This window comes from Apodemus sylvaticus, chromosome 10, assembly GCF_947179515.1.
Source record: "Apodemus sylvaticus chromosome 10, mApoSyl1.1, whole genome shotgun sequence".
Lineage (NCBI taxonomy): Eukaryota > Metazoa > Chordata > Mammalia > Rodentia > Muridae > Apodemus > Apodemus sylvaticus.
In genome coordinates, this window is record NC_067481.1 from 50,209,816 (window position 1) to 50,222,054 (window position 12,239).

The 12,239-nt window shown below is 38.2% G+C and overlaps 1 protein-coding gene across 1 annotated transcript; it reads right to left on the reverse strand.

Moving 5' to 3' along the window:
- Positions 1 to 8,047: 8,047 nt before the first annotated feature.
- On the reverse strand, positions 8,048 to 8,980 carry LOC127694014 (olfactory receptor 1468-like). Its single transcript, XM_052195370.1, has one exon. It carries the CDS (start codon positions 8,978 to 8,980, stop codon positions 8,048 to 8,050), a length of 933 nt encoding a protein of 310 aa, XP_052051330.1.
- Between the last annotated feature and the right edge of the window lie 3,259 nt (positions 8,981 to 12,239).

Sequence of the window (12,239 nt, forward strand, 5' to 3'; positions counted from 1 at the left end):
CCTCATATAAGCTGGTATATGCTGTCTGGTTGGTGGTTCAGTGTCTGAGAGACACTGCTGCTCCTCCTACAGGGTTGCTCTCCTCCTCAGCTTCTTTCAGCTTTTCTCTAATTCAACTAAAGGGATCAGCAGCTTCTGTCCATTGGTAGGATGCAAATATCTGCATCTGAATCTTTCAGCTGCTTGTTGGGTCTTTTCGAGGGCAGTCATGACAGGTCCCTTTGTGTGAACACTCCATAGCTTCAGTAATAGTGTCAAGCCTTGGGGCCTCCCTTTGAGATAGATTCTACTTTAGACCTGTTGCTCAACCTTCTTTTCCTCAGACTTCTCGCCATTTCCATCCCTGCAGTTCTTTCAGACAGGAACAATTATGGTTCAGAGTTTTGACTGTGAGATGGCAACCCTACCCCTCCATTAATGACCTCTCTTTTTGCTATAAATTCCCTTCCCCACTGTAGGGAATTTAAACTAAGGTCCCTCCTATTGAGTCCTGAGAGTTTCTCACCTCCCAGGTCTCTGGTAGGTGAAAGGTTCCCTGAACCTTTTAACTCCTGAGGTTGCCTATTTACATTCTTTCTCCTGGTCCTCGGGGCTTCAGTCCTTTTCCCTCACCAAATACCAGATCATGTTACTCTACCCCACACTTTCCCTCTCAGGTCCCTCCTTCACTCCCTCCCCCATTGTGATAGCTTTCTTCTCCCTCCCAAGTTGAACTGAGGTGTCCTCACTTGGGCCCTTCAACTTGTTGAACTTTGTGAGTTCTGTAAACTGTAACTTGGCTATTCTGTACATTTTGGGCTAATATCCACTTATATCCTTTCTTTGTTCTGTGCATTTAATGTTTTGATTATTATGTGATAGGAGGATTTTCTCTTCTAGTCCAATCTATTTGGTAATCTGTTGGCTTCTTGTACATTTATGACCATCTCTTTCTTTAGGTTAGGGAAGTTTTCTTCTACAATTTTGTTAAAGATATTTTCTGGTCCAGTGAGTTTAGAATCTTTGCTCTTTTCTATTCCTTTTATTCTTAGGTTTGATCTTTGCATTGTGTCCTGAATTTCCTGGATGTTTTGGGTTAGGGGCTTTTTATGCTTTTTTATTTTCTTTGACTATTGTGTCAATATCTTTTATGGTAACATCTATGCCTATATCTATTGTATTATGATGGTGATGCTCGCCTTGGTAGCTCCTCATTACTTTCCATTTCCAGGATTGCCTCCATTTGTGATTTCTTTGTTTCTACTTCTATTTTTAGTTATTGTCCTATTTTATTCAATTCCTTTATCTGTTTAATTATGTTTCCTCTATTTCCTTATGGAATTTATTTGATTCCTCTTTAAAGGCTTCTACCTGCTTGTTTATATTCCATTAAGTGAGTTATTTATAACTCCCTTAAAGGTCTGTAATATCTTCATGAGAAGAGATTTTAGGTCAGCATCATGCTTTTCAGGTGTGTGGGATATCCAGGGCATGTTGATGTGGGAGAACTAGGTTGAAATGGTGCCAAAATATATTGTCTTTTGTTGCTTATGTTCTTCTGCTTACCTCTAACCAGCTGGTTATCTCTGGTGTTAACTGGCCTGGGTTTCTCTGTCTGATTCTGCCTCTTGTGTCCCGGCTTGCAGCAGATCTCCTGGGAGGCCTGTACATTGTGCCCCTGACTTCAGCAGATCTTCTTAGAGACCTACAAATTATGGTATGGTGAGAGAGGCAATATGCATATTTACTCTGGTGGAGGTGCAGAACAAAGTTAGATAGTGTTCACACAGAGGAGATGGGTCCTGCAATCACTGGACTCCTTTGAGGTCTAGCTAGTGGGGTTATTTGGGCAGAGGCCTCAGTTATGTACCTGGCTGTAGCATATCCCCTGTGAGACCTATAGACTGTGGGGTAGTGAGAGAGGCAGACTTGCTGATCTGTTCCAGCAGAGATGCAGACCAGAAGGGCTAGTGTTTTGATTATTATGTAACAAGAGGATTTTTTTCCTGGTCCAATCTATTTGGTTTTCTGTAGGCTCCTTGTACATTTATGGCCATCTTTTTCTTTAGGTTAGGGAAATTTTCTTCTATGATTTTGTTGAAGATATTTTCAGTCCCTTTGAGCTCCGATTCTTCAACCTTTTATCTTCTTATTATTCTTAGGTTTGATCTTTCCATTGTGTCCTGAATTTCTGGGATAGTTTAGGTTAGGAACTTTATTTATTTATTTATTTATTTTTTTTAGATTCTGAAATATTTTCTTTTTTATTTTTTTAACTTATTTTTTATTCGATATATTTTTTATTTACATTCCAATGATTTCCCCTTTCCTAGCCCCCCCCACTCCCAGAAAGTCCCGTAAGCCCCCTTCTCTCCCCCTGTCCTCCAACCCACCCCTTCCCACTTCCCCGTTCTGGTTTTGCTGAATACTGCTTCATTGAGTCTTTCCAGAACAAGGGGCCACTCTTCCTTTCTTCTTATACCTCATTTGATGTGTGGATTATGTTTTGGGTATTCCAGGTTTCTAGGTTAATATCCACTTATTAGTGAGTGCATACCATGATTCGCCTTTTGAGTCTGGGTTACCTCACTTAGTATGATGTTCTCTAGCTCCATCCATTTGCCTAAGAATTTCATGAATTCATTGTTTCTAATGGCTGAATAGTACTCCATTGTGTAGATATACCACATTTTTTGCATCCAGTCTTCTGTTGAGGGATACCTGGGTTCTTTCCAGCATCTGGCAATTATAAATAGGGCTGCTATGAACATAGTAGAGCATGTATCCTTATTACATGGTGGGGAATCCTCTGGGTATATGCCCAGGAGTGGTATAGCAGGATCTTCTGGAAGTGAGGTGCGCAGTTTTCTGAGGAACCGCCAGACTGCTTTCCAGAGTGGTTGTACCAATTTGCAACCCCACCAGCAGTGGAGGAGTGTTCCTCTTTCTCCACACCCTCTCCAACACCTGATATCTCCTGAATTTTTAATCTTAGCCATTCTGACTGGTGTAAGGTGAAATCTCAGGGTTGTTTTGATTTGCATTTCCCTAATGACTAATGAAGTTGAGCATTTTTTAAGATGCTTCTCTGCCATCCGAAGTTCTTCAGGTGAGAATTCTTTGTTTAAATCTGTACCCCATTTTTAAATAGGGTTGTTTGGTTTTCTGGAGTCTAACTTCTTGAGTTCTTTATATATATTGGATATTAGCCCTCTATCTGATGTAGGATTGGTGAAGATCTTTTCCCAACTTGTTGGTTGCCGATTTGTCCTCTTGATGGTGTCCTTTGCCTTACAGAAACTTTGTAATTTTATGAGGTCCCATTTGTCAATTCTTGCTCTTAGAGCATACGCTATACCTATGGCCACTTGATCCTCGACAAAGAGGCTGAAAACATCCAATGGAAAAAAGATAGCCTTTTCAACAAATGGTGCTGGTTCAACTGGAGGGCAGCATGCAGAAGAATGCGAATTGATCCATCCTTGTCTCCTTGTACTAAGCTCAAATCCAAATGCATCAAGGACCTCCACATAAAGCCAGACACTCTGAAGTTAATAGAAAAGAAACTGGGGAAGACCCTTGAGGACATCGGTACAGGGAGAAAGTTTCTGAAGGTTAGGAACTTTTTACACTTTGGTTTTTTTTTTTTTTTTTTTTTTTTTGATGTGATAACATCATCTCTGGTATCTTCAATGCCTGAGATTCTCTCTTCTATCTCTTATATTCTGTTGCTGATGTTTGCATCTGTAGCTCCTGATCAGTTTGCTAAGTTGTACATCTCCAGGGTTGCTTCCATTTGTGGTTTCTTTATTGTTTCTAGTTCCAATTTTTAGTTTTTAGACTGTTTTGTTCAAATCTTTCACCTGCTACACTGCATTTCCTATATTTCTTTAAGGGATTTATTTGTTTCTTCTTTAAGGAGTTCTACCTGTTTGCCTGTGTATTCCTGTATTTCTTTAAGGGATTTATTTATATCCTCCTTAAAACCCTCTATCATCTTCAGGAGATGGAATTTTAGGTCATCATCTTTCTTTTTGGGCATATTAGGATATCCTGAATTTGCTGTGGTTGGAGCATTGGTTTTTGATGATGCTAAATTGTGTGTGTGTGTGTGTGTGTGTGTGTGTGTGTGTAGGATATGTATATATAAGCATGCATGAATACTTGTGGAGTTGATTGTGACACACAGGCCTGGCCAGAGTGTAAGTTTATGTTTCATATATATATATATATATATATATATATATATATATATATATATATATATATATATGTGTGTGTGTGTGTGTGTGTGTGTGTGTGTGTGTGTGTGTGTGTGTGTGTCTGTACATATTTATTCGTGTAAAGCATTTTGGTTTTTTCCCTTCCTTCAGTTCTGGTTCACAAGGAGTTAACTACCCAGGCCTGTGAAGAACTCTTCTGGGCTGGCCAGAAAAAGTAGAACTAGAAATAAAACCTTTATTAAATTTTCAGTGCTAAACAGTTTTTTTTAAATTATCAGATATCATTCCTTAGTTAAACACAAGTAAGAGTTAAGTCTTCAGCATAGAACAATAATAAGTGGTTAAGGTTCCAGTGCTTAATGAAGATCAAACAGGAAGAAAGAGTTAAGTTTTCAGTGCCTAATGAGGTGCAGAATGATAACAGGGGTTTATAAAATAAAGATACAACATTTAATAAAACAAAGGGATTTATAAAGCAAAAGAAGCCACAGAGAGTTAAAGTGAAAAGAGTCTAGCAGGTTTCAGCCTGAGAATAAGTAAGCTACTCTTAATTCTACAGAAGCTATCAGCAAGCATTCTGCATAGTTAAGAGAGCTAGAAGGTCAGAGATTATCAGTCTTTAAAGCTACATCTTACCTTGCAATCTGCTTCAAACCATTTGAAGCTAGATTGGCTTCTAGCAGAGATGGGGTCTCATGATCTTCTCATATCTCTGTGCTAAAATGTTGATAGGCTTGATCTTGTCCATATAACCATAAATGTTCTGAATTCATGGTGTAATGTCCCTGTTTTACCAAAAATAAATACTTTCATTCTGTCCTACCTATTTTCTATCATTTACAATCTTTCTGTCCCCTTTTCCTGTGAATTATTTTAGCATTGAGGAAAGAGGAAATAATACAAATATTTATATTAATGCTAAAGACCCCAGAATCACCTTTTCTCTACACAGTCACAATTGTAAGTCTCTGTATAATCTTCTGTTCATTGGGGGTGGAGGAAAGCAGTTTCTCTGTTAATGCTGAAGAGCTGCACTACACTATGAGTATAGTGACAAATATTTATAAGACAATTTGATACTATGCACATTTAATAAAATAATATTAGTAGGATACATGTGAATAAAGTTCTAGGAATGAGTTCCTTTCTTTAGAGTGGGCCTTAAGTCCAATCTGAATGCTGTTGGTTACTTACATAACCTTTTGATCACTATTGCACCAATATCCTATCTTGCCAGATCAGTCATTATTGTAGCTTTCAGGATTCATATTTGAATAAGGAATTTTGCAAGCAAAATGCTAAAAGCATGAAAGGCAATGTTAAGAACTGAATTTTTGCTTCCTTTCCTTTATATGGTTTGGGAGAAATAACATTTAAATGACTGCTGGCTAATAAATTCAGTAAAAATGACACAAATGGCACTGTTTTGCAAGAAAAATCACAAAAGTTTGTTCAGAGTGGGGACAGTTCAGACAACAGAGAAATAAAAAGAAAATAGAAAGCTAATAGATAGACTGATATAAAAATTAGCATAGGAAGACTGTAGGAAACATTAGAAAAAGATTGGGTTTGAAATATTTGGATGTGGGCTGGAGAGATGGCTCAGACATTAAAGGCTAGGCTCACAACCATAAAATATAAGAGATATCTGGATGTTAGAGATCATCAGCCTAGAATTGTGTTATATCATTTAAATATATTTAAATATTATACTTTAGTAAGCACAGGAATTTGTATAAAATAATAAAATATTGAGCAATGTATTAATGAATCTACTTCAAGACCTAGCTATACCACTTTTAGGTACACATCTAAAGGATATTCCATCTTATCACAATGATACTTACTCAACAATATTTATTGTGGTTTTATTCAAATGGAAATAACATTCATATTAGAATTCATATTGGAAATAACCTAGGTGTCCCTCAATCAAAGAACAGATAAAGAAAATGTGATACATTTACACAATTGAATATTACTCAGCTATTAAAATAGTATTGTGAAAGTTATAGGCAAATGGGTATAAATAGAAAATTAAACCATCCTGAGTGGAAAATTAAACCATCCAGATCCAGAAGACAAATGTGGTATGCATTTATTTATAAGTGTATATAATATCTTAAGTAAGTCATAATCAAGCCAAAATCCACAGATCCCAAGAGGTTATATAAAGAGAAAGGTTACACTGGGGGAGCATGGATCTCCTAGGGAAGGGGAATTAGAATATATTCTAAGAGTGGACTTGGGACAGATGTACACAGAAGTGAGAGGAATCTGGTGTCAGCAAGAAATGAAGGAAGAGAGTAGAGAAAAATACAGCTTGACTTGGGTTGAGGTATTTGGGGATTGGTGGGAATCTAATACACTGGAAACTATCAGGAATCTATCAGGGTGACCCAAGTGAGGATTCCTAGGAATTGAGGATACAGTCTGAACTGGCCATCTCTTATGGCCAGGAAAGATTCCCAGTGGTGGGACTATGTTACATTTTTTAAGTTGTTGGCTGAGGTGGTCTTGTATAGATACCTAAACAACCCAAGTGAATGCTAGGACAGAGGTGAGCTCTCTAAAATTTGAGAGTTGGACCCCATTGCCAAAAAATCCACACATCTCATTGAATGTAGAAAAATCAAGTTAGTGAGATATTGGAGTCATCACCCCTATATTTTAGTATCTTTTGTGCAGGGTGTTGCTCTGAAGGCTTCAGAAAGAGTAATGTTGACATCACCCCAACAACAAAACCTTTCCATCTATATTCTGTCATGCATATAAGATGTGCTGAGGCAATAATGATGTGGAGCCTGTGAGAGTAGCCAAACAATGTTTGGATAAACTTGAGACCCAGAGTACAAGGGGAACCACATTCCCTAAACTACCTGAATGGTCAGGGACTGAATAGCTCAGAGAGATAGGATAGAAACAAACACAAATAGAAAAAATAAAACATAAAAATCAATGAAATGATTCCGAATATTATTCTGCTATACTTTTAGATCAATGCATTGTCCAGTCATCTTCAGAAAGGCATTATCTGGCAGTAGATTAAAGTGGTTGCAGAGAAACACAGCCATAGATTATGCAGAGAGTGATTTGTAAATTACAGGTCTCCATTGGGTTCCTCCCCTCAGAGATCAGAGAACCCCACAGAAGAGGGAGAGAAAAGATTTTAGGAGTCAGAGAAGGGAGAGAAACCAGAAGAATATAACCTGCCATATCAACTAAACAAAACACACATGGGCTCACAAGACAGAAATGGCATTCACTGGGTCTGCATGCTTCTGCACCAGGTCCTCTTGGTACAGATTAGGGCTTTTAGCTTAGTGTTTTTATGGGACTCCAACAATGGGTTTATCTCTGACTCCCGTATGCTCTTAAGATTCCTTTTCTTCCATTTTAGTTGTCTTGCCCAGCTTAATATGAGGGATTTTGCCTTGTATTATTGTAACCTATTTTGACAAGTTTGACAGTTGGCTTTTGAGAGCCTGTTCTTTTCTGAAGTGGAAATGGAGCTGAAGTGGATCTAGAGGAGAGAGCATGTGAAAGGAGCTAGAAAGAATGGAGGGATAGGAAACTATGGCTCGGTTGTATTATATGTGAGAAAATTCCTTGCTCAGTTAAAAAATAGCATGGCTGTTACTTAATACTTTTTAAGGACACATCTGGAAGGCAGGTGAGGGTATCACTGAGTCACTCAGTCTCTTTCCCTTAATAAACTACTTTATAACAGTTCTCTTTTATAAGTGAAAATGTTATGTAATATGTTTTGTTGTAGCAATACATTTTTAATATTAATATCAATATAATTACTAGAGAAATTTAAGTTTAAAACTCTAGTATTGCCATTATAAAGAGATTTTCTTCTTAATAAAGACTCTGATCAGGGCCTCTTTCATATCTCTGTTTCTCAGGCTGTAGATGAATGGATTCAGCATGGGTGTCACCACTGCATACATTAGGGCCATGACAGTCTCCCTCACTGTAGAGTTATTAGCTGGTGGACATATGTAGATACCGATAATTGTCCCATAGAAGAGTGAGACCACAGACAAATGGGAGCCACAGGTGGAAAAGACCTTGTGTATACCCCGAGTAGATGAAACCTTTAGAATGGAAGAGACAATTTGCACATAGGACACAAGAATTAGTAAGAATGGGATGATAATATCGAGCCCTCCCAAGATAAATATCATTAGTTCATTAATATAAATGTCAGAGCAGGCCAACTTGAGCAGGGCAGATATGTCACAGAAAAAATGGGGAATCATGTTGTCCTCACAAAATGTCAACCTTGCCAAAAGTAGGGTGTGTAACATGGAATACAGCATGGTAAATATCCAGGAGATCACCACCAGACACACACAGAGCTTGGGGCTCATGATGCTGGTGTAATGCAGAGGGAAGCAGATGGCTACATAGCGGTCATAGGCCATGACCACAAGAAGAAAGTTCTCCAGGTTTGCAAAAGCCATTAAGAAGTACATTTGTGTCAGACAGCCAGCATAGGAGATGGATGTGTCCTGGTTGTGCATGTTCTGCAGCAACTTGGGCATTGTGACAGAGGAAAAGCAGAGGTCAGAGAAGGACAAGTTGCTGAGAAAGAAGTACATGGGTGTGTGGAGATGGGAGTCCAGACAAATGAGGATGACAATGATGAGGTTCCCCAGGGTGGTGGTGAGGTACATAGCAAGGAACAGGGTGTAGAACAGGTGCTGGTGCCCTGTGGGGATGGGCAGGCCCAGGAGGAGGAACTGAGAGATGGCAGTCTGGTTGTTCATTATCGTTCTTATTCTCCAGTATTCTAATGAGAAAATATCAGGATCACCGAAAATTCAAAATAATAATGAATATATATTTAGGAAATATAATGTACAACAGTTGTTCTTACAGTCATCATAGTAATTATAACCTCAAAACTCCAGATGTCTGTAATCATTACAGTCATTATTGTTCTTCTCAATTTCTCTGTAATACGTTTCATTCCTGTTTTTCCTAAGCATTTCTATGCTGTTTCTTCTGAGTTACAAAATGGATTAATGTTTCTCTCTCCTGCTACCTGCTCATCTTGGGTGACTGTTGTTTGTTCATTTGCTATTTGATCTATGCTATTTTGTATATTGATATTCTTGAAGAAGAATTTGCCTAAACTTTATCATCATAATTTTATATAATTTCCAGAAAAACTCACATATTCCTACATATTAAATTACCTGAAGGACTCTGCATCATTTTGAGCAGCAGGAAGAAAATTTCATCAGCCAAATTCACGCATCATAACAGTTATTGGTCCTAGTTGGAAAATCAGAATGATTTTAAGTTCCAAACAGAATGAAGAAATATGTGATATTTCCTGTATATATTTCCAATTGATAAGAATATAGAGTAAAGCAGTGATCAAATATTAATTGAGTGGGAAATAAATACAATGGTATAAAACATAGTAGAAGCAATCACTTAGTTTGGGATTGCAGATTTTTTTTGCTATCGAAGGTAGAATAATTCCAATTTAAATAGAAAGATTTAAATAGTTAGCACTAAACTTTAAACTACACACTGTTCATCAGAAATCTAAGATTGTATTTCTGCAGTGTTAGGGTTAATCATTTGTATCACTCCACAGTGAAACTTATTTTTCCAAATGATATCCATATGGTTTAATACTTAGATAAAAGTGTGTAATATCTACTCTTCTAAGTGTCTCCAATGTTCTAGATAGTTCTTCAAATATTCTCCTTCTTAGACTCTATCATTGAGAAGTCTGTATTCTAGCCACATGTGTGGGAGGAAACGTGCATGTGTCCCCTTGCACACACACACACACACATGCACATGCACATGCACATCATCATCATCATCATCATCCTGAGATTTTGGAGTATTCACTGCTATTGAATCTATCCCGGGTCTCAAAGCTGATAAGACAGAAGGCACATCAGTGGATATTAACCTAGAAAACTGGAATACCAAAAACATAATCCACACATCAAATGAGGTACAAGAAAAACGGAGGAGTGGCCCCTTGTTCTGGAAAGACTCAGTGAAGCAGTATAGGGCAAAACCAGAACAGGGAAGTGGGAAGGGTTGGGTGGGAAAACAGGGGGAGGAAAGGCGGCTGATGGGACTTTTGGGGAGTGGGGATCTAGAAAAGGAGAAATCATTTGAAATGTAAATAAAAAATTTATCGAATTAAAAAAAAAGAAAAAAAAGAGTTCTAAACAACTTTCTCAAAAATGCTAATCTGACTGTTCTAATCTTCACAGATTGACCATTTTAAAATATAGTTGACTTCAGCGTTTGCACACTTAGACCTTGTAGATTAGTATTATAGAGAATAAACTATGTAGGAAAAATCATGCACCATTTAAAAAGATGTTCTTCTTTTGTATCCTATAATGGCCTTTTTAAACATTCCTGCCTCTGTATCCTGAGTATTGTGATGACAAAAATGTGCTACCATACCTATTTTCTGCTTCTCATGTAAAATAACAGAATTTTTATGTTATGTGTGCCAACAACAGAATCTAGAGAAATTACCATCAAGGGTTTCCACTGATGGGTCAATGGAATTCCTACCTTTTCTATATGTGAAAATTGTATTTCTTAACTACATGGGGGTCATAGGGAGGGAATGATGTGGCTGGGAGAGTGGACAGGGAAGGGAAGGGGGAAATTTGATCAGGCATTGGGGGAGAGGCAGTACTGAAGTTCTGAGGGTCAGCAGAAAGAATCAAAAAGGCAATCTTGGGATGAAGGGCATTGGGGGACCCTCTAGAATATACAGGAGACCTGGGAGCTTGGAGACTCTCAAGACTCAAAGGAAGGCACCTTAGATAAAATGCTATATAGTGGGGAAGGGGAACTTCTATAGTCTACCTCCAGTGCAGGGATAGGAGGACATCAAGTGTAGGGGTGGGGCTGCCATCGCATAGTCAAAAGTTCTGACCCAGAATTGTTCTTGTCTAAAGGAACTGCAGGGACAACAATGGAGAAGAGAATAAAAGAAAGGAGGTTCAGTGACAAGCTCAAAATGGGATCCAGATCAAGGAGCGATCTGGGGCCCTGACCCTATTATTGATGATGTGGATTTTTTGCAGACAGGAGCCTAGCATGGCTGCCCTCTTCTAGGTCTAACAAGCAGCTGAAAGACTCAGATGTAAATACTAGCACCCACCCAATAAAGAGAAGGCAGGGACCCCTGTGATTGAATTGGGGAAAAGCTGGAAGAGCTAAGGAGGATAGTGGCCCCATGGGAACACCAGCAGTCTCAACTGACCTGGACCCCCAAGAATTTCAGACACTGAGCCACCAGCAAGGCAGAATGCATAATCTAATATGAAGTCTATAACACATACACAGCAGAGGACTGCCAGGTCTGGACTCAGCGAGAGAAGATGCACTTTACCCTCAAGAGACGTGAGGCACCCTGGAGTGGGGAGGCTTGCTGGGGTAGGGGTAGGGGATTGGGACATCCTCTTCGAGACGTGGGGGGAGCAGGTATGGGGCAGGGAGCATTTGGTGGGCAGACAGGGAAGGTGATGAAAAATAATTAAAGAATAAAAGAAAAAGAAAAACCAAGACAAACAATAAAGACTGTAGTTCTCAAATTAAACAACACATACAAATCACAAGAGATATGTTTCTAACATTTGGTAAACCTGCATATCTGCTTGGATTCTCCTGAAGTACTGAATTTGATTGAATATTTTTCAATATAGATTACATTATAATAACACCTAGATTATATTACTGTCATTATTAATGACCAGTACTTAGGAGAAATCATATTGAATAGCAGTGACTCAGATATTTGTGAACTTGTACAAATAAAATTAATCATCATATTTAGTAGGAATCTATAACATAGTTTGTTCAGATCCCAGAAGTGAAAGTATAGTAAACAAACCTTAAGCAATATAGAACAGAAATTCTTTTTCTAGGGATGTTCTTGTGTGCAAATATTAAGACAGTGAGAAAAAAATCATATAGTAAGTAATAGTAACAAACATAACAATAACAAACAGGTTGCATAATGATCAT